This window comes from Pseudorasbora parva, chromosome 25 (genome assembly GCF_024679245.1).
Source record: "Pseudorasbora parva isolate DD20220531a chromosome 25, ASM2467924v1, whole genome shotgun sequence".
NCBI classification, from domain to species: Eukaryota; Metazoa; Chordata; class Actinopteri; order Cypriniformes; family Gobionidae; genus Pseudorasbora; species Pseudorasbora parva.
This window is the reverse complement of record NC_090196.1, coordinates 7,489,815-7,514,063: the sequence shown is the minus strand read 5'-3', so window position 1 is coordinate 7,514,063 and position 24,249 is coordinate 7,489,815. Positions and strand designations below refer to the sequence as shown.

At 38.2% G+C, this 24,249-nt stretch overlaps 1 protein-coding gene across 2 annotated transcripts in view; it reads left to right on the top strand.

The window, feature by feature from the left end:
* Positions 1-543: 543 nt before the first annotated feature.
* Positions 544-24,249, top strand: part of si:ch211-236l14.4 (SITS-binding protein) — a 42,231-nt gene continuing 18,525 nt past the window's right edge. For both annotated transcript variants that reach the window (XM_067436181.1, XM_067436182.1), the window contains exons 1-4: positions 544-1,535; positions 3,136-3,307; positions 19,250-19,457; positions 21,609-21,759. In XM_067436181.1, coding sequence (XP_067292282.1) covers positions 1,065-1,535; positions 3,136-3,307; positions 19,250-19,457; positions 21,609-21,759 — 1,002 coding nt within the window. In that variant the 5' untranslated portion in view covers positions 544-1,064. The remainder of the gene's footprint in view (positions 1,536-3,135; positions 3,308-19,249; positions 19,458-21,608; positions 21,760-24,249) is intronic.

Sequence of the window (24,249 nt, the reverse complement as noted above, 5' to 3'; positions counted from 1 at the left end):
CCACGCAAATACACAATACACACAATTTGACGCAATGCACATGTGGTACAAAATGATGCAGATGGAGTGCAAATGTATGAGGATAATAAAATAAAACCTTGCACTGATTAAACATGAATGCATATTTTCAGCTTTCCTATCCATATGAAAATTAACCACGGTTTTATTATAGAGTAACCATGTTTTTTGGCTACTTGATTACCATTTATGCAACGTCAGTTTTACTACAAATACCATGGTTAGGTTAGAGTAGCAAAGCCATGGTTAATTTGTGGTTACCATGTTTTAACTAGGCTATAATAACCATGTTTTTGTGTGTGTTTTTTTTTTTTTTTTTTTTTTTTTTTGTAGTAAAACCATGGCTCATTTCCATAAGGGTATGGTGAAAATTAAATCAAAAGTTAGCGAGTAACACTTGGTGCACCTGCTTAAACGGTTACAGGACGCTGAATCATTGTAGGCGAGGTTGATGCGCGTCCTTGCGCATAATGCATGTGCGAGTCAATCGCTCTGAACGCGCGTCTCCAAATGCAAACGCGTGCACTCAGATAGTAAGAATGGGTGATTCACCACCACACACTGCGCTCTCTCCGGCTCCCGACCGGGGGCCCCGCTAATCGCAAAGCACGCCTAATCACTTTCTCTTTTACCTTTCTGAAGAAGCAGTATGGAGTTACGTCACACCAGCGCGCAAAAGTGCAGGCCAAGCAAATAAGCCGCTGAGGAGCTATTTGTAGGCATTGCTGCCAAACCCGGGTAAGACTGCTCACTCTTCTGCGATCAATGCTTTAAACTTCCTATTGCACTAGAAGCAGCATGCATTACATTTCTGATTTATTTTGGAATGATTCTGTTTGGAGAACTTGACCTGGATCCGTTGATGACCGGCGGCCGGTGCGCGCAACAACGCAATTAGACCCAATTCAAAAAATCCACAGACAGTCGAACGCGCTTCCGTGAAGGACCGGGACATGATGACGATTCTGTATGGTTTAGCAGAGAGATTGTTACTTCTTATCATAACTTTCGATTAGATTGTTTTTTTTCTTCTTCCTGAAATCACCATGCCACACACTCGCAACAGGAACCCAAGTCCAATCCCAGAGGTGACATGGGACACGGGGTTGAAAGAGATGAACGAGACCTGGAAGGGGGCTATTGCTTGCTTGGGAGTTGCTGTCTTTTTTGTCATGACAATCGGAATCATTTATTGGCAAGTTGTGGATCAGCCCAACAAGAACTGGATCCTGAAGGGGAGCTTTAGCGGGCTCATTTGGGAGAGACGGACGCAAACTCTGGTCATACAGACACTGACTGAGGACAAGACTTTTGCGGAGATAGACGTGGAGAACGTGGGGAACACTGACATTGAGGTTCCGTTCGTGAGGAACATGTGCTGGCTTAACAAAACCGAGTTCTGCTACACATGGGATTCGGTCGCAGAGGTGAAGATATCTTTGGAATCGGAGGAGGACTCGGAGACTGAGTGCTACAGTGTCACCTGGACTCCAATTCACTGCCATGTGGATCTGAAGGTAAATGACCATTAGAAATCTACTTTTGAAAATGTAGGCTAAATGTTACCATTAGAACCAAAATTGATAGCCGTTGATATCCGGATTACATTGAAACATATTTTTTAAATTCCACAAAATAGCCGTTCTTTAGCGACAAAATCATAATTTCCCCGCACCTATAATCATTTAAAGAACCGTGTAACATCTCACACATGTAATATTTTATGCCCAACCCAATGACCAATTTAAATTGTAAGTCTGCGAGAATTGTGGACTGACTTTTAGCAAGGTTTGGCTTTTAAAAAGTTCAATTTCTCAACCACAAATAAATGTTAACGTAGCTAAACTCTGTTAAACAAAACACTAAATGTTCCTGAAATAAGTGTAATATGCAAATCAATAACTGATAATGACAGTCTTCGCTGCATTATAGCCTATAATAATGTCACTTTAAAAAAATAATTTAAAAAAGTTGCAGCTTACAATCAACTTGGATGTTTTAGTCATTTCAACTTAGATTAAGTTGAACTGACTTAAAAATAGTTATCTTAACTGCTTAACTTACTTTGATGAGTTAAAACAATGTAAAAACATAATGTTGTCATAACTTTTTGATCATATAATTTTTTTACAGAGTTGGGTTGCCTCGGCGAGCGCGATTTTTATTCGCGATATGTTTTATTTGTCGTGGGATGAAAATACTCGCCCTGACTGACTTGCAGTTGGATACTAAAATGTTCCAAATTGAATCCTAAAAGGAAAAATCGGCCTACATCCATCCGTACTCCAAACTGCTTTATCCTCCACATGGTCTAAATAATTAGGTCTATGTAAAATATTTACTTTTAAGACCTCCATCTTTATATTTTGACTTCCTTTGGGGGGCGTCAAGTATTAATTGACCCTTATTATGCAAATTGTTTCACAGAATAAGAATAGCTAACATCTGACTAGTTGTTTGTTTATTTATCTATAGGTATATTGAACTTTTTAAAAATATATATTTTTTAATTATTGCCTTTTATGTGACATTTGTGTGATTTTAAAGAGTGCAGTTGGCTCTCTTATTATTTGTTTTTAAAACATGTACTTTGTCTTAATACCTGCCAAATATGTTTTTAAAGCAGGGTTTAAAGTTTACCAGACAGAAAGGCCACAAAAATCCTGTATAATGCGTACATTTCACATATATCCGATTAGACATTGTCTTTCTTTGTTCAGCGAGGACCTAAAGCAGGAAGTGTTCTAGTTTAATCCCTTCATTTCGCACATTTCATACCTCAGTAATGCTCTGTCATGTGTTATTTTAGAGTTAAGCCTAAGAACACATTGTTCGGTCCAATCCTTTGACTTTTAGATGTTCTGCACCTGTTATGTGTTATGAGAGCCAAATGCTTCTTAGCTGGAAATGCATGTCCAGATTTTGCTCAATCAATAAATGTAAAAGTACTTTCACATGCAATAAACAATCAAGCTATAGATGGACCATAATGACACATTTTAAGGATCCTCTCTCTCTCTCTCTCTCTCTCTCTCTCTCTCTCTCTCTCTCTCTCTCTCTCTCTCTCTCTCTCTCTCTCTCTCTCTCTCTCTCTCTCTCTCTCTCTCTCTCTCTCAGGACTGCTTTTCCATGGTGAATATTTCATGGTACGGAGGAGCCAGTGTCCATGCGCTCAACTGGCCGATAAACGATGCCAACATCTCCATGCAGCCCTTCACAGTCAGCGACCTTAGGGACAACCCTTCTGGCTTCGGATCAGTTTTAGAGCGCTACTTCCTGGGATCCTCAGGTAAGCAAATAGGAGCTCCGTGTCACTAACCCCCTCAGCCAAATTTGGCCGCACTGCCCTTTCACACATTGCTGACCAGTCCGAACATGTATTTACTCACGACTATGTACACAATTCAAAACAGTCTCGGGCCCTGAGATCACGGGGACCTACTGTACATAGTGTAACACAATACAGATGGTTGCTTCTGCTTGGTGAAAGATTGCAAAACAAAGGACAACGGACTTGAGTCTGAAGCCATTGGTATTTGTCAGCAGATGCCTGATGTTTATATAAAGAGTTAATTAAGCAAACTATCTCAGAGGCAGATTTAAATAACCATTCTGTTTATGTCTGGCTGTTTGGATTTAAGGCAGGGTGTGGGATGTTTATAGACAGATGTAGTGAATTCAAAAATTATTCAATTTTTTTTCCACATTTTAGTATTGTAGAATAAATACTACTCTGTATTCTATTTAATAAATTATAGGCTACACTGTAAAAAAATATTTAAAAAATAAGTTACCTGGTTGCCTTAAAATTTTGAGTTCATCAAAATAAAAAATTTGAGTTAATACAATGAACATTTTTGAGAATCGGTTGAAATCGATATTTTGTAAGTATATTGGGTAATTATGTGTTTTATTTGTGAAGACGCAGTGAAAGATGATCATTTTTTCTATTTTCATGATTTATCAATTTTTTTTATTTGGTTCATATACAATAATATTTTGAGTTGTAGTTTGTACTCTGAATCACCACATGACTCTTATGAACAATTGCTTATACGTTACTGGTTTGAATCAATTTAATGAATCCTTTACTGAATGAACTCATTGAATCGGTCAGAGAGTGTCTCAAAATTAACCCTTAAACGCATACCTCGGGTCTTTAGTGACCCGGAATGTCATTTAATACCCTCATTTTTTAAAATATTTTTAAAGTTAGACATCAACCTTCTTAGTATTCCTCAATCAACTCATCCTAAACAATAAAACAAGAATAAAGTTATAAAAGAATGCCTGTTTTCCAATTCCTTTTTTGAAAAAAAAAAGAAAAAAAAGTTTAGGGTCACTCATGACCCGAGGTGTGTAACAGTATTAGTATATTTTTTCTGCACAACAATAATTTTATCTTTGACGACTGAATAAGTGCAATTCACCTTTATTCCACAAGTTGGCAATGTCTGATACTCAACGATGAAGTGAGGTTTCACTTATAGTTACCACAAGCAGAAAACAAAAGAATAAGAAGAATCATCAGCAAATTTAAATAGTTCCTCGATTTACTGCAGAGTAACTGAACACAATCAGATATTAGTCTCACTGTCACTGATTCAAATATTGATTTTGAAGATGTTGAAAGTGACAGTTATGAGAATATGTTTGAGAGGTTGACTATGAGGCAGATGCTGAATGTACTGGGAAATAAGCTCTGATGAGGACAGGGATGATGGTATAAAACATCTCAAACTGAACGCTACCAAGCTCCAAAATGTAACAAAATATGCTTTAAATTCTTCTGTAAGTGTTACTCTAATATCAGGAGAGTTTTATATTACCGTGACAAGTAGAGATCAATTCGTGTTAGATATAGATCCGGGTTGCTAAAGACCCGAATATGTAATAATGATTGCGAAAACATTCATGCTTTTAAGGGTTTCGTGTTTTAAGGTTTGTGAAACGTAAATCACTATCATTACTCACCGGTTGTTTGTATGTACAATTAACATCCGGACAGATGATTCGACCAACGTCAATGTCTGCGTCAATGCCTTGAGCTGGAAAAAGCTATAAAATTCAAGCTTCCCAGAGGCATGTCTCATTATTGACATGGGAAGGAAGCTTGAAACCCCCACGAAACCATTTCCTAGAATTGACCATGTGGTATTCTAAGAATCTGTAAGGTCAAGAAGGTGACGAAGAGCCCCATGGCCCCTCAGGAAGACCTTCAGATTACCTGTGTAAAGATAGGAGGTCCTGTCACTACCCATCACTACAACACTTCATCAATCACTTTAAGATGAAGGAGTTCAAAACTGGAGTGTTCTGGATAGTTTATGAGTTAAATTAAAAATGAAATAAAAATATTCTGATTGAAGCAGATCATCAATGTTGAATTAATCAACTTATTACAGGATTGGCCAAATAAGACCCTCAAATGAGTGGTCTGTATTTTTTGTTTTTCTGTTTATTATTTTTTTTTTTTTTAAATAGCCCCAAATATTTTAATTCACCTCATGTAATTTCCTAATCACATTGCCTCTTTTTGTTCTGTCAGCTCTTATTCTATACCAATACAATGGCCAACAATTATTATTATTATTATTAGTGTACAAGCATTGTGTAAAGTGTTGTAGTAGTATGTTTAAGCATAAAAGTTATTGTAGGTCTAGAAAGTGTCATTATTATCAGACATACAGTTTGCAGCGAGCCAAAGTTTTGTTTTAAAATGACTGCTGGTAAAAACAACAAAACAAAACTAAGCTTAACTTAGTTATTTATAAATATTAAAAAAATAAACCTAACTAACAGTGGATTTCAGTGGATCCCAATAGTACATTGTAGTGGTTCCATCTTGGAGCTGCTTTTACAAACAATAAAACAAAACAGAACAAAATTAAATGAAACAAAACAAACTCAAACAAAACACAAAACAAAAAGCAAACCAAATAGAGCATTTCAGTGGATCCCAGGAGTACTTTGTAGTGGTTTGACATTAGAGCTTGTAGATTACTGCTTTTACAAACAATAAAACAAAACAGAACGAAATGAAACAAAACAAAATAAAACAAAATACAAAACAAAAAAAAGCAAAACAAAAAGGGCATTTCAGTGGATCCCAGTAGTACTTTGTAGCGGTTCCACCTTGGAGCTTGTTGATTTATACTGGTACAAACAAACAGAATGCAACGAAACGAAACAAAACGAAATGAAATGAAATGAAATGAAATGAAATGAAATGAAATGAAATGAAATGAAACTGAACGAAACGAAACGAAATGAAACGAAACGAAACGAAACGAAACAAAATGCAAAACAAACATTTCAGTGTATCCCAGTTGTACTTTTAGCGGTTCCACCTTGGAGCTTGTTGATTTATACTGGTACAAACAAACAGAATGCAACGAAACGAAACAAAACGAAATGAAATGAAATGAAACGAAACGAAACGAAACGAAACAAAACAAAATGCAAAACAAACATTTCAGTGTATCCCAGTTGTACTTTGTAGCGGTTCCACCTTGGAGCTTGTTGATTTATACTGGTACAAACAAACAGAACGCAACAAAACGAAACGAAACAAAACAAAGCAAAGCAAAGCAAAGCAAAGCAAAGCAAAGCAAAGCAAAGCAAAGCAAAGCAAAGCAAAGCAAAGCAAAACAAAACAAAAAACGCAAAACAAACATTTCAGTGTATCCCAGTTGTACTTTGTAGTGGTTCCACCTTGGAGCTTGTTGATTTATACTGGTACAAACAAACAGAACGCAACAAAACGAAACAAAACAAAACAAAATGCAAAACAAACATTTCAGTGTATCCCAGTTGTACTTTGTAGCGGTTCCACCTTGAAGTTTGTACATTTCTGCTGGTACAAACAATTAAAAAAAACAGAACGAAATTAAATTAAACAAAATAAATCAAAAACAAAACAAAAAGCAAAACAAACAGAGCATTTCAGTGGATCTCTGTAGTACTTTGTAACGGTTCCACCTTGGAGCTTGCAGATTTCTGCTGGTACAAACAATAAAACAAAACAAAACACAGTGGATTTCAGTGTATATATAATCCATAATAATTCAATAATCCGTTTTTAGAATAGGGAACACGACATTGTAACACTTAAGCTACTTTTAGTAGTGACCAGTGTTAGGTTACTTTTAAAAGTAATGCCTTACAATATTGTGTTACTCCCTAAAAAAGTAACTAATTGCATTACTTTACTGCATTTCATTACTTTTGTGTTACATTTGCTCACCTGGACTGGGCTTGCTCTATTTTGCAAATGTAAAGTCATTTTCAGTGCCGTAAACGTCCCTCTAATCGCTAATAGTAAAGCGTTATTTTAACCAAGGGGGACCTGCCCCAAAGTCGCTTTAAGAAGAGTCATTTCACTCGGCAGCCATTTTGAAACGCCTCTCAGACATGCAACTGCAGCTCCTATCTCTTAGAATTTTAAACATTAGATTCTCCAAAACTGTTTGCCAAGCTAACAAATCAATTTTATGTTTAAATCACCAATGAAGTGTCTCATAAATGTTGTTGATAAACTCTCAAAATTACTAATCAACGATTGGCTCTTTCATTTAGAAGGCGGGGCTTATTTGTCATATCGGGCATTGCACTTTCTCAATGAAGTTGCTTGCATTACTTGTTCAAGGTTCACCATGGCATCCTTTTTGTGTTTCGGACCTGGTTGTGATAAAGGGTTATTGAATGGTTAATAAGGTTGTCGAAGGCGCGTTGTGATGACCTCTCATGCTTCGGACCACCAGGCGTGCTATGAGAGGCTTGTGTGGATGGGCAGCTGGTCTCTAAACATGGTTACCACTCTCTCGCACTCACACAGCACCTCGTCACCCGCACACAATCCAGCAATTAATAACCCGATTTACTCAACACAGTCACGCTGCTGTTTTCGTGCAGACGCATTGTTTGCACCCACATCGGTGTCTTCCAAGTTTGCGTGTGAGCTTTCGGCAGCTGAAAGGTGAAAGCGGTAATCTGCGTCCCAGACGGCTGAACAGAATTAGAATAAAGCCAAAGGGCATGCCATCAGCTAAGGACATAATATTCATCATGTGATATAAACAAAGGCCTTTTATGATTTCCTGGATCATTGTTTGCATAGAGAAACACAGAGTTATGTAACGCCATGAGCAGTTTAACCGAAACAATCGTATGATTTTAATCCCTTTTCCACCTCGCTAGAGGATGGCCTTGATTTCGGAGAGACCTCTCGAACCCCTCTCTAATCAGCTCACTTTTGAGACAGTTGCCAATGCAGCTGTCTTGCGTTGCCAAGCAACAGCAGTCATATCATGTATATAATGTCCAGTGGCATAACAATGACAATCATGTTGGCTCAGATGGGTAAGGCGACCCAGCAGCTGCCTGTGACTGCAGCTCTCGTCTTCTATTGCTCGGTGATGTGTTGATAATGGACATAATTGTTTTTCCTGAGTTGCTGCACTGCAGCCAAAAAGCATGTTGTTGTGCAGGCCTGTAAAACGAGCCGCCGGTGACCCGGGGCTAACCCAAAGGTAAACTTTTCAGCACTGTATATTTACATTTAGGCCTTGAAATCGGATAGTGGTTTTAAACAGGTCAGTAATGTGGAGATTCGGTCATGCGACGTCTGTCAAATAGCGTTGTCCACTTTGTTGATGAGAGACATTATTGAAGTGTCCAGGCAAGTTATGTCGGGTTGACAATGATGACAGAATCGTCTCTTAAAGAGACGGGGACATATTTAGATTTTGCTAGCTTCCAAGTAATGATTGTCCCTCCTTGTCTGTGTGCTTGAGCTTTGAAAACCATTTGGGATATTTATCTATCTATTATTTATTGAATTGGAATTTGAACTTCGAAATAGCTATCAAATAAATGAATAATCAATGAATAATCAATCTCAAAAAATGAAATTAAAAAAAGATATATTTTTATAAAATTATAGCTTAAAAAAAAAAATATATATATATATATATATATATATATATATATACACACACACACAATTACCTAAAGGATTATTAGGAACACCATACTAATACTGTGTTTGACCCCCTTTCGCCTTCAGAACTGCCTTAATTCTACGTGGCATTGATTCAACACGGTGCTGAAAGCATTCTTTAGAAATGTCGGCCCATATTGATAGGATAGCATCTTGCAGTTGATGGAGATTTGTGGGATGCACATCCGGGGCACGAAGCTCCCGTTCCACCACATCCCAAAGATGCTCTACTGGGTTGAGATCTGGTGACTCTGGGGGCCATTTTAGTTCAGTGAACTCATTGTCATGCTCAAGAAAACAATTTGAAATGATTCGAGCTTTGTGACATGGTGCATTATTCTGCTGGAAGTAGCCATCAGAGGATGGGTACATGGTGGCCATAAAGGGATGGACATGATCAGAAACAATGCTCGGGTAGGCCGTGGCATTTAAACGATGCCAAATTGGCAATAAGGTACCTAAAGTCTGCCAAGAAAACATCCCCACACCATTACACCACCACCACCAGCCTGTACAGTGGTAACAAGGCATGATGGATCCATGTTCTCATTCTGTTTACGCAAATTCTGACTCTACCATCTGAATGTCTCAACAGAAATTGAGACTCATCAGACCAGGCAACATTTTTCCAGTCTTCAACTGTCCAATTTTGGTGAGCTTGTGCAGATTGTAGCCTCTTTTTCCTATTTGTAGTGGAGATGAGTGGTACCCGGTGGGGTCTTCTACTGTTGTAGCCCATCCGCCTCAAGGTTGTGCGTGTTGTGGCTTCACAAATGCTTTGCTGCATACCTCAGTTGTAACGAGTGGTTATTTCAGTCAAAGTTGCTCTTCTATCAGCTTGAATCAGTCGGCCCATTCTCCTCTGACCTCTAGCATCAACAAGGCATTATCGCCCACAGGACTGCTGCATACTGGATGTTTTTACCTTTTCACACCATTCTTTGTAAACCCTAGAAATGGTTGTGCGTGAAAATCCCAGTAACTGAGCAGATTGTGAAATACTCAGAACGGCCAGTCTGGCACCAACAACCATGCCACGCTCAAAATTGTTTAAATCACCTTTCTTTCCCATTCTGACATTCAGTTTGGAGTTCAGGAGATTTTCTTGACCAGGACCACACCCCTAAATGCATTAAAGCAACTGCCATGTGATTGGTTGATTAGATAATTGCATTAATGAGAAATTGAACAGGTGTTCTTAACTTTTTTCCAGGCCAGCGTTTTTAAAAAAAGTTGCCAGCCACCGCCAGGGTTTTTGACAATTTTCACCAAAATTTAATAGCCCATAGAATATTTTGTTAAATGAATATCTGAGCATGCAATATATCAAAATAAAGAGCTGACCCTCTTCTTTTAAACAAAAAAATCGTTTTATTCTAGCTTCATGCATTCCTTTTTTATCAACACTTAAATATTGGTAGGTTTCATTAAAAAAAAAAACATTTTGAACAAAAAGCTGAGAAAATCAAATTTTTGTGAAAGACTGTTTCCAGATCAGATTCAGAGCGATGATCAAACACAGATGGAGGAGATCGAGTCCATCAACACCCCTAATGCTTACACAGTCCTTTAGCTCATCCTGGGTCCACATTTCATTCAGTAACATTAGACAGTTTTGATTCATATGCTGTTTAATGAGGATGATCACGTTATTTTTCATATGCATATGATTACATGCGATCGCTCGTTTCACTGCGTCTTCCTCATGTGTGTTTTTATCAGGAGATTCAGTACGCATTCAGAAGATGCGCAATAGCGCCCCCTAGCTCCCGACAGTGAAAACACGTAAACACGGAAAATTCCGTAATTGGCCTGGAAGCGTTTTCTCACAAATAACGGAAATTTCCGTGTTTGGCGGAGAAAGAGTTAATAATCCTTTAGGTGAGTGTATTTTTATATATATATATATATATATATATATATATATATATATATATATATAATAATAATAATAGATTTTATTTATAATGCACTTTTCATTCCGAAGAATCTCAAAGTGCAACAAGGGGGGGGGGGGGGATAACAAAAAAAAAAATGAATAACAAGTAAAAGTATAGAATACTACAAACAATCAACCAACACAGAAAACAGAACAGAAACAGAGCTGATGGTGAACAGAAACAGAGCTGATGGTGAACAGAAAACAGCTGATGGTGGAAGTCTCTGTTAGCTCCGCAGCACACTGTGGTCCACTCCATGTTTCAGATTTCTCCCAGCGGCAGTGTCCCGATGACATCGCCGAGGCACGACAGCTGAAGACCAGATGATGGGTCTTCTTCATGATGATTCAAACGATGGGGATCGCTGCAGCACCATGCAGGAGGCAGAACATTCCTCCGGGCACTTCTGTGGACACACCGGGGCCGGCGCAGATTTTGCTCCACGGTCGCAATGCAGGACGGAACAGCGGCGCAGCCGAGAAGCAGAACATCCCAACATCATGCCGGACGCCGACGACGAGAGCCCGGATGACGCTAGCCCGGTGCAAACTTCAGCCACCATGCAGCTTAAGCCCAAGGGAGACCACCAGTGAGCACCCGCGGCGAGAAACATAAAATGTCCTCCAAACCAGAAACCAACCGCAGCAATTCAAACGTAAACATTAGAGAAGCGGTTGAAAACGGCGAAACGACGAACAACGACTTCTCAGTGGCTGCCAGCAATCAGCAACAGTCCCAATTGTAGCTCTGACTGTTAGACTAGTCACAAACATAAGGAAATAAAATAAAATGTAAATCTAATAGTACATTAACATGATTTGTTGTGGGTGGAGAAGCGGCGAACAGACGACGCCAGCGTCCTCTCCCCCACGTATATATATATATATATATAAATGGGAAAAGGGAAAAACATCCAGTATGCAGCAGTCCTGTGGGTGAAAATGCCTTGTTGATGCTAGAGGTCAGAGGAGAATGGACCGACTGATTCAAGCTGATCAGTGGTGGAATGTAACGAAGTAAAAATACATTGTTACTTTACTTAAGTATATTTTTCATGTATCTGTACTTTACTTTAATAGAAACAATAGTGCATACTTTTTACTTTTACTTAGGTACATTTTGCAGCAAATATTTTACTTTCTACTCCACTACATTTCTACAATGTTCAGTTACATTTTCATTACATTATCTGATCAGTTTCAGGGCTCGAGATTAAGGTTTGTTCGGATAATGAATGGATATTAATATATAATGTATGAACTGACGGTTGCGCTGTTGAAAATCGCGCAGCATCTCGTAAAGAAATGGAAACGAACCAACGCCGCTTGTACAGAGAAACTCAGTAACATACTGCAGTAAATATTCAAAATGTGAAGGTTTTAATATTTTATAACGTATAATAAAGTTAAAAAACATCACATGACATGACCAAGAGTGCTGTTTTCCTGAATACCATCACGACTGAAAATGTGACACTGATTTCATGACAGTTCCATAAACAATTAATTAAAATTAGTCACTTACATTTTAGATGCAATATAAACTGCTTTTGTTCTACTACAGCAGCGGAAATATTTCCAAGATCAGATCATATTTCCACATCAGAACCACAACGCATCTCACAGCAATAGTGTGTTAATGAATGATTCAGCATTTGAATGAATCGGTTGAATCAAAGATTCAATGACCTGTTCGTAAACGACCTCATTCATGAACGAATCAGCCGTTTGAACGAACGGACTCAATGACTCACTCATTAAGACCTGCCGCCACCTACTGGTAGTTTAGTTTCATTTTTAAACATTCTTTCCAACGCTTCTTATTGTATTAAAAATATATAGTTAAAACAATCTCATAACATTGTTTAATGCAGTTGTAATTTGTCAGTGTAAATTGTTTAGTTTAACAACCCTATAGCGTTACTCTAATTTAATTTATTGATCAAATTTAAGAATATAAAAGGAAAGCTGAAGCATATCCTATATTTAAGATTCATCCTCATAAATATGAAAATTTAAATACATCAAATTTAACTCTGCAGATCACCCTGATATTGTGAGTCAGAATGTAAACTGGGCAACAGATAATAAGCATAATTAGCCTACATTAACCCAGCTGATAGAAGAGCAACTTTGACTGAAATAACCACTCATGTAATGGTGTGGGGGATGTTTTCTGGGCGCACTTTAGGCCCCTTAGTGCCAATTGGGCATTGTTTAAATGCCACGGCCTACCCGAGCATTGTTTCTGACCATGTCCATCCCTTTATGACCACCATGTGCCCATCCTCTGATGGCTACTTCCAGCAGGATAATGCACCATGTCACAAAGCTTGAATCATTTCAAATTGTTTTCTTGAGCATGACAATGAGTTCACTGAACTAAAATGGCCCCCACAGTCACCAGATCTCAACCCAATAGAGCATCTTTGGGATGTGGTGGATCGGGAGCTTCGTGCCCTGGATGTGCATCCCACAAATCTCCATCAACTGCAGACTCAAAGACTTGGGTTGCCTAGACTTCTAAACGTACAATTCTTGTCCACACTGCTCAACAAAATCACACAACTATGAGTACTATCATTAGGAAATAATTGTTTTTTTTTTGTTTGTTTTTTTGACAATGAAACAAAAACAAAAAAGGTTTAAAACTCTAGCCTTTGTCTGTGCGGCTGCTAGGGTTTTATGAAAAACAAAAACAAAAAAAACAAACAGATACATATTATTTTGGATCCGTGCATTTGCTCTTAAAGAAACAGCAGCCTAATAATCCTGCTGCTGAATGTGTCATTAATGTTAATCAAATAAAAAAGAAAATACAAACATAAAATCATTTTTTAATTATATTTAATTTATACAGTGAAGACTATGCAGTGTTACGAAGAAAGTGTAATGCCTCTCGTGGTTCAAAATGCTTACGCAACGTCCGATGCCATATGTCGCGTCAGTTATGCTTTATAAAGTTTTAAATATGGATATTTTTCTTACACAAACACATCACTTCTCTTCAGAAGGCCTTTATTAACCAATTTATTAAAATTATATTTGTCTGAAAGAAGAATGTCATATACACTTAGGATGGTTTGAGGGTGATTAAATCATGGGATAATTTATAACTTAAAGCATTTTGCTCACCCCCAATAAGTGACCATTTTAACATGATCTGTGGGGTATTTTGAGCTAAAACTTCACATACAGACTCTGGGAACATCTGAGACTTATATTACATATTGTAAAAAGGGGCATAATAGATGCCTTTAAAAAAAAAAGAAAATTGTGATTCTCAATTTATCCAGAATCATGCAGCTCTCTGCTGCAGTCAGATTGGCAATCAAAGTTAATTTTTTTTGTATCCGTCCAAAGTCAGATGCTTTGAGTTTTACCCTTCAAAAGCTTGGAGGCCCCTTTCTTAAGGTGTGTATAACACGGAATCTGCACAGAGGGGAATAAATAACTGTCATTTGCTGACATTTAAGAGACTTTTGGCTTGAGTTATGAGCAAGGTGGGTTCTCCAGAAGTTGAAAAAGTGGGGGAGCAGTCTCTTATTTTTAGAATAATTCCCCACGGTAACTACTACCAGCTTTCCTGAAATATTTTCCACTCTGTCTTTAAAGCTAAGATGAATAACAGCATCCCATCTCACTTTTTTTCACCTAATATGGCCTGGATGGGAGCAGAGAGTGGAACAATTTTTTTAACAATAAATAAATGCTTTTAGGAAATGCTTAGTGTCATTTCATATAAAATGTGTCAATAAATAATAATAGTGTATCATATAACTTGATAGAAGGATAATTACCAAAAGTGAAAACATGTAGTTCTAGTCCGTTTAAGTTTTAACTTTGTCTTCTTGGAGTTGTGAATTCTCTCCTGTTTGTGCATTCAAATCACTTTCTGTATATTTGGTTTGGAATAGTTAAACCAAAATTAAATTTTTTTGACTGATTATTCAGGATCATGTTACAACCCTGATGATATTATTTATTCTGTGTTTTCAATGTTTCAACTGTTTTTGTCCATACAATGAAAATCAACGGGGTCCAAAACAACATTGCACTCCATTGACTTTCTTTGTATGAAAAAACAAAACACTAGAAAATTTTTACAAATATGTTACATTCTACAGAAGCAAGAAAGCCATACAAGGTTGGAACGACATGCTGGTGAAAAAATTATGACAGAATTTTCATTTTTGGCATGAACTGGCCCTTTAAGAAAACATATGCATAATTGTATGCTGAACAATTCTGCTTTTTTCCTTCACTTGGCAAAGTCTATAGCAGGTGCGATACTTAGCAGACCTTACAACCTTACATGCTATTATTTATAAACGCTAGCCACAATAGCAACCTTCATATCTCTCCAAGTCTAATCTGCAGTGATTAATAGAGGAAGTTTGCCAAACAATCTTATCTAAGAGACGTTTCTGTCTTAGTCTTTCAATATAAAATGGAAAAGGAAAGTAACACAATTACTTTGGATGGAGAACAAAATTCTTCTCAGAGTCGGTAGCTGAGTTTTACACTGTTCAAAAAGAAACACAACAAAACTTTATGTTGGTGATTCCTGGCAATTTGAAACCGCAATGAATACAAGGAAAAAGTCAATCTTAACTTTACAAAAGCAGCACATTACCCCATTCTTACGTATTTTACGAGGTGGCTAATTTATAGATTTTTCCCCTTTTAAATTGTACTTATTTGACGAGTTGGGCAATTCGCATGATTTCGTACGAATGGCCTAGCTCTAACCCCGCCCCTAATCCTACTCATCGCTGCGGTTAAAACAAATCAGATGAATTTATACGAGTGAGGTCGTTCAAATTTTTACGAATTACCCACCTCGCACACATACATATGAATTGGTTGTGAGAAAGAATTGGATGCTCCCATTAAGTGGACCATCGAAATAACGTCATACCAAAATACTATATCAGTTTTTGTGCTTAATAATTTCACGTTTAACTCATCATTTCTTTGTAATTATTTGTTATTAAATTGACTAGTAATTAACTCTTAAATTTACTCTTTTCAGGATTTAGTTGTAGTAAATGAAAACTAGTTTTTGCTCATTAAAAAATATTAACAGCATTACAAGTTCTAGTTAATTTTAATCATAATCCAATGGCTGTATCTGATCACAGTTTTTAACACAAATTGCACCATCGACTGCATTCAAGTTATTGTAAAAAAAAAAAAAAAAAATCAAACAAATATTTTCGGCACCTTTTGGAAAACATTTACAAACATCATTACATTCAATCCGTTTCCTGTAGTGGGTAGCAGCTACATTTGGGCTAAATTTGCTACCCTCTTATCCATTCTGGCAACTTGCTTTTTAAGAAACTTTGATTACAATTTTTTATTTTATTTTTATGTTTATTATTGAACAATTCACCACTGACAGGTGAGGTGATTAACACTGGTTATCTCTTCATCACGGCACCTGTTAGTGGGTGGGATATATTAGGCAGCAAGTGAACATTTTGTTCTCAAAGTCGATGTGTTAGAAGCAGGAAAAATGGGCAAGCGTAAGGATTTGAGTGAGTTTGACAAGGGCCAAATTGTCAGGTCTAGACGACTGGGTCAGAGCATCTCCAAAACTGCAGCTCTTGTGAGGCTGTTCCCGGTCTGCAGTGGTCAGTATCTATCAAAAGTGCTCCAAGGAAGGAACAGTGGAGAACCGGCGAAAGGATCATGGTCGGCCAAGGCTCAATGATGCACGTGGGGAGCGAAGGCTGGCCTGTGTGGTCCGATCAAACAGACGAGCTACTGGAGCTCAAACTGCTCAATAAGTTAATGCTGGTTCTGATAGAAAGGTGTCAGAATACACAGTGCATCGCAGTTTGTTACGTATGGGGCTGCATAACCGGAGACCAGTCAGGGTGCCCATGCTGACCCCTGTCCAACGCCGAAAGTAGTAACAGTGGACAGGTGAGCATCAGAACCGGACAACGGATCAATGGAATGTGTCCTGATCTGAGGAATCACATTTTCTTTTACATCATGTGCATGCACTATGGGAAGAAGGCAAGCTGGCAGAGGCAGTGTGATGCTTTGGGCAATGTTCTGCTGGGAAACCTTGGGTCCTGCCATCCATGTGGATGTTACTTTGACACACACCGCCTACCTAAGCATTGTTGAGACCATGTTCAGCCTTTCATGGAAACGGTATTCCCTGGTGGCTGTGGCTCTTCCAGCAGATAATGCTCCTGCCACAAAGCAGAAATGCTTCAGGAATGGTTTGAGGAACACAACAATGAGTTTGAGGTGTTGACTTGGCCTCCAAATTCTCCAGATCTCAATCCAATCGAGCATCTGTGGGATGTGCTGAACAAACAATTCTGATCCATAGAGGCCCCATCTCGCAACTTACAGGACTTAAAGTAACTGCTGCTAACATCTTGGTGCCAGATACCACAGCACACCTTCAGGGGTCTAGTGGAGTTCATGCCTTGATGGGTCAGGAATGTTTTAGCAGCAAAAGGGGGACCAACACAATATTAGGAATTATGTTATTTCGAACTGTTAACCCTAAAAAGCCTGTTTTTAAATGTTACACATTTTCTACACACCTTCTGTCGTCTGACTGAGTAAAATGCCTTTAATATAATTCTGCAAAGTCCCCCTTCAGCTTGTGGTTCACTTGTGTTTTTACTGAGTCTTATATAAACCTAAGAATAACTTCAAGATGAAGACTTACTGGACAAGCAACATAGGTTTACTTGATTATTCATACATATTTGTTTAGACAAATCAAGTTAAAAATATGATGCATTAGCCTTAAGGTACACTTTTGTCTTCTTTTTTTAGCCTTTTTGTCACTTTTGGAAAGTTTGTGATTGTGGATTATGGGTTGTGGGTTGTGATTGTGGGTTGTGGATTCTTTTTTTCCTGATGAGTTTCTCATGTCAGGCTTTACAGACTTAATTAAATATTGTTAGTGCTATTAAGAGACTCATGAAATGGTCATCTATTGATTAGTTTAAAAAATCAATAACTGATTAATTACAGATTATCAGTCATTCTTTTTAATCCCATCCCATTTGGAAAATAGAAAATGGGCTAACTTCTGAAATGATGTACTGCTCATCGCAGGACAATATTTATTGAGTTGTAGGCTATTGTTTGATTTGTTTTGCAGGTTGAATCGGCTTCAGAGTTTGCTCAGATGAGTGGGCAGTAGGACAGAAGGTGCTGTGTGTGTGTCTGGGGTGACATGGTGGTGAAATCCGAGAAGCAGGAAGAATTCCAGGGAGGGCAGCTACATCTGCGGACATAATTATCTGCTTCACATAATCTCAACTTTTCAGGTGTAGAAAGACACCAGAAGCAGCCCCCATATACCACCCACCTTCTCCAAAAGCTTTTAAAATATAAAGATTCAATTGTAAATTCCAATATTTCCTGTTCCAAATGTTACAGGCCCGAAATTTCCATAATACATTAGGCTGTAAAGGCTGCTTTACTGGGGTAGGTCGAAAGATGGTATTTGGTTTCGTTCATGCTGTGTCTGCCATTCATACAGAGTCACGAATGGAGTTACAGGAGTTAACGTGTGATCTGAAATCACCTGACGTCTCAGCAGTGTCTCATACATGGATTGAATGCATGTCAACATCACTTGAAGCCCAAATGTCTGTTCAGCATTTTAGTTCTGATGAAATGACCTAAAAAATGAACTTTTTTGCAATTATTTAATTCCTACTGAAACAGGAAGTTGTGGCGTTTTTGTTTTGTTTTTTGAAAGAAATTAATACTTTTATTCAGCAAGGACACATTAAATTGATCAAAAGGGCCATTATAAAGACATTTATAATGTAACAAAAAAAATATATATATTTCAAAACCTCAATTAAACAAAGAATCCTGTACAGCATATTATAATTATTTCTGAAGGATCATGTGACCCTGAAGACTGGAGTATTGATGCTGAAAATTCATCACAGGAATAAATTACATTTTATAATATATTATAATTAAATTATAATTTTAAATTGTAATAATATTCCACAATATTACTGTATTTTGATCAAATAAATGTAGCCTAGGTGAGCAGAAGAGACTTCAGTATTTGATTGGACAAAAATGTGTAGACGCAGTGCGTGATGATGTCATCAATATTTTTAAATGTGTGTATCTGCTAAAAGTAATTTTGTCAACATTTAGGAGTAAAATAGCATAACAGATGCGGACTAAAAGCAACACAACTTCCAATTTTGATTTATTTGGGATTTTAAATTTACAAAGTGTCATTAATAATCCAGTGCTGTGTTTTTTTTCTTTTAAAGGTGTGTCAGTTTTTGTGGCCCCAAACATCCCACTACATGTAGGAATGGAAAGCAGACAGCATTACTGTTTGCAGACACCCCCGAGTATGGAGCGCATGCCTCTGCAGTACACTGTGTGTGTTGGACACAACATTAAGGCTGTCCATCAGGAGTCAATACAACAGCTCTCGACAGCCAGACGAGAGCTGCCAAACATGGATATCTTAAGGTACTACAAATTTATAAACGTTCTACCTTTTCGATATATATATATATATATATATATATATATATATATATATATATATATATATATATACACAGTGGTGCAAAAAAGTATTTACTCAGCCACCAATTGTGCAAGTTCTCCCACTTAAAAAGATGAGAGAGGCCTGTATTTTCATCATAATTACACTTCAACTATGAGAGACAGAATGAGAAAAAACTGTCTGATTTTTAAAGAATTTATTTGCAAGATTTCTGGCTCTCACAGACCTGTAACATCTTCTTTAAGAGGCTCCTCTGTCCTACACTTGTTACCTGTATTAATGGCACCTGTTTGAACTCTTTATCATTATAAGTGTCTTATACTGATAACGAGTCCAGTATAAGTCCACAATCTCAAACGGTCAGACTCCAAAGTCCACTATGGCCAAGACCAAAGAGCTGTCAAAGGACGCCAGAAACAAAATTGTAGACATGCACCAGGCTGGGAAGACTGAATTTGCAATAGGTAAGTAGCTTGGTGTGAACAAATCAACTGTGGGAGCAATTATTTGAAAATGGAAGACATACAAGACCACTGATAATCTCCCTCGTTCTGGAGCTCCATGCAAGATCTCACCCTGTGGGGTCAAAATGATCACAAGAACGGTGAGCAAAATTCCCAGAACCTCAAGGTGGAACCTAGTAAATGACCTGTCAGGGCCTGTCTGAAGTTTGCTAGAGAGCATTTGGATGATCCAGAAGAGGATTGGGAGAATGTCACATGGTCAGATGAAACCAAAATAGAACTTTGTGTTTGGAGGAGAAAGAATGCTGAGTTGCACCATACCTACTGTGAAGCATGGGGGTGGAAACATCATGTTTTGGGGCTGTTTTTCTGCAAAGGAACCAGGAAAACAGATCCATGTAAAGAAAATAATGAATGGGGCCATGTATTGTGAGATTTTGAGTAAAAACCTCCTTCCATAAGCAAGAGCATTGAAGATGAAACGTGGCCTTTTCAGCGACAGCTCCAAAACATCACTGCCCCAGAGGAGATCCACATGGAGAAATGGGCCAAACTACCAGCAACAGTGTGTAAAAACCTTGTGGCGACTTACAGAAAACGTTTGACCTCTGTAATTGCCATAAAGGGTATATAACAAAAAACTGAAATGAACTTTTGTTATTGACCCAATACTTATTTTCCACAATAATTTGCAAATAAATTATTTAAAAATCAGACAATGTGATTTTCTGGATTTTTTTTCTCATTCTGTCTCTCATAGTTGAAGTGTACCCATGATAAAAAAATACAGGCCTCTCTCATCTTTTTAAGTGGAAGAACTTGCACAATTTGTGGCTGACTAAATACTTTTTGCCCCACTGTATAAACCCTGTTGATGTGTTAGAAGCAGGAAAAATGGGCAAGCGAAAGGAAATGAGCGAGTTTGACAAGGGTCAAATTGTGATGGCTAGACGACTGGGTCAGAGCATCTTCAAAACTGCAGCTCTTGTGGGGTGTTCCCGGTCTGCAGCGGTCAGTATCTGTCAAAAGTGCTCCAAGGAAGGAACAGTGGAGAACCGGCCACAGGATCATGGGTGGCCAAGGCTCATTGATGCATGTGGGAAGTGAAAGCTATCCCGTGTGGTCCGATCAAGCAGAAGAGCTATCGTAGCTCAAAAGGCTCAAGAAGTTTATGCTGGTTCTGATAGAAAGGTGTCAGAATACACAGTGCATCACAGTTTGTTGCATATGGGTCTGCATAGCTGCAGACCAGTCAGGGTGCCCATGCTGACCCCTGTCCACCGTCAAAAGCACCAACAGTGGGTATTTGATGCTTCAGAAAATGTTTTGCTGGGAAAAATTGGGTCCTGCCATCCATGTGGATGTTACTTTGACTACCTACCTAAGCATTGTTGCAGACCATGTACAAAGACTAGTATCTGTAATAGTGTCAAAAAAGCAAAAAAAGTGATCCATCATGAATGTGGATTAGTTTGACAGCATTGTTGTCTGTATGTAAAAAAAAAAAAAATGGCTTTAGTACATTGTTGTTGTTGTATAAACATACCCTTAGTTTTAGTTAGTGATAATGATCCTGGTGTGGTGTACTATGATGTTTAACTTTTAATCTAAGACCTCTAGCCTAACAAATACTATATTTCTCATAAGGCTGCCCTTCTGGAAGCTTCTAGCAAATGTTGACTCTGGGGCCAAGCTAGAGAGAGAGCTGAGAACCTTCTCAAACCGGCTGAAGCGGCATCACCTGGGGGAGGGCGTCATCAGCCTCGACGAACATTCCACTGCTCTCCTCGCCAACATGGTGAGTGGCGTTCTCATTCCCAATCCACAATGACCAAATTAATTAAAAAAAATCTTACTTTTAAACTATAGATATACTATGTATATACTGTATATGAAAAGATTAGAATCGATCTGATTATCCTGGAAATAATAATAATTGTATGTGGCTTGTTTTGTTGTCTTATAAAAAAATTATAAAAAGACAAGAAAACAGCACACAAAGAAACTCAGTAATACATCGGTTGTGAGAAAGTTAGTCATTTAGCATCAGGTTGGCTGTGGTGTGTTGTGTGTGGATCTGCAGAGACTGACCTTCAGTACGGGCAGTTTAATCTCCAGCCGTCAGCGGCTCAGGCTCTGCACCTGTTGTAACGGGGCTTCTGGCCTTCTTTTTCCGCCTGAACATCCCACTGGCTCGCACAGTCTAGAGAACCAACAGCACTGCTTTTTCTACCATTTCAGACATGTTGAAAATGATCATTTATGGGTAAATATTTGTATGTTTTATGTCTATATTTTTATATGATTGAGCAGAAATAAATAATCAGTAACAGGCTTGCTGCGATAGTCGGACAGACACAACACCAATTACATCACTTGTTAACTGTGGCACCGCCCCTGCCGTTGTTCAGAATTTTTTATAGTAATAAAATAATTGAGTTCAGAAGTCTTGCTTTTTTGTAGGTGACCAAATACTTATTTTCCACCATAATTTGCTAATCAATTCTTTAAAAATCAGACAATGTGAATTTCTGGATAGAGAAAGCGCGGAAATTCTAGAAAATAAATAAATAATTGACAGTCAGGAAGGATTAGCGTGATTGCATAACATTTAACGATACCCCCATGGAAGGCAATAAGAGAAAGGACAAAGGAGGGGCCGAAAAGGCCAGAATGAAGAAGAAGCGGATGCTGGAGGAGAATGCATCAAAGTGCTCAAAAATTACGGATTTATTCCGAAATCAGGCGTCAACGGGTGAATTGACAGAAAAAACAGTGGCCATAGACCATGTGACCAGTAGCGGTTTTCTTAATATATTTTAAATAATCTTGCAAGGGTTATGACTGACGTGAGTAGTATATATTTATTAGAATTTTTTTTTTTTTTTTGACCACCGAGGGCCGGTGGTTTACCGGCAGATTCAATTTCCCGGTAGATTTTTTGGTCCCACTCCGCCCTTGAGTGTACCTATGATGAAAACTACAGGCCTCTCATCTTCTTACGTTGGAGAACTTGTACAAATGGTGGCTGACTAAATACATTTTTGCCCCACTGTATACGCAGCAGTCTTACCTCCGTTTATTGACAGTTTATCAGTATCCCTCCACCACCCCTTCTCTACACTTTTAATTCTAATGACTTGAGTACTCTGGGTTCGGGCCAAATTCCGAGCTTAAAGCCCTCCCCCCGGACAGCACGCCAAATACGCGTTAAATTTACTCTTCATAAGTTATATGTAAGTGTGAACTTGTGAATGAGTCATAGGTGTGTTTCGGTTATAACGTGCAATAAACCAGTCAGAGTCTCATCTCCCGTTTCCTTTAAAAGCTGCGCTCACGCCATGGCGGATTCGCTATTTACATTGCGGAATTTGTAAGTAAAAAAACGGAATGCTTCTCTAGCGAGGAAATGGATCGGCTTGTCCAATGACACCAGCTTGCTCGTCATTACTGCAAAAAGGTAGGCTAATTCTGATGCAATGACTATCCATTATGACATGTAGGCATTTTTATAATTATGTACACAATGATAATATTTTACATTTTAATCCTTTAATTTTTCATATTTAACTTCAGATCTGCAGCATATTTTGAATGATTGAATGATAATCCAATATTGGACCCACGGGTGGGGCGCAGAGTTGAATTGGTTAAAAATGTGTGTGTGCTGCGGCACCCTGTGTGATAAGCAGAGTGTATTTGCGCACAGATGTGTATTTGTAATGCGCGTGCATTGTGGACCCATCTATATGAGCGTGTTTCTAACAGACTTTTTAAATATTAATATAACACAAAAAACACAGCACCATTGACTTTAGACCTGGTTTTTGTTGGCCAATGGCGTAGTTGTTTTAAGTTCCTCCAGATAGAAACACACCAACAATGCGCCTGAACACACCTCATTTTCAGACCAGCACGCCCATAGGTGCTCAAATGGCTAAATTTGCTATTTAACAACGTGGCGCTGGATGTGAAAATGATTACTGTTGGGCTGAAACTAACAAAAAACACGATGCCACATTGCGCCGGGTGTATGATAGAGCCCGTCAAGTGTGTGGCCAGCCTCAGCAACTCTTCACAAAAGTGATGCCTTCTTTACTGCTGTTTATGAATCTGTACATGACAACGTCATCAGTGTTAGTCAGAAGCACTTGCACACTTTGATCAGAGTGGAATAGATGCGATTAAAATGTTTACAATGGTAAAAGGACTTCATTTATATAGCGCTTTTAACAGACCATATGGCCATCCAAAGCGCTTTAAATTTTTGCCTCACATTCACCCATTC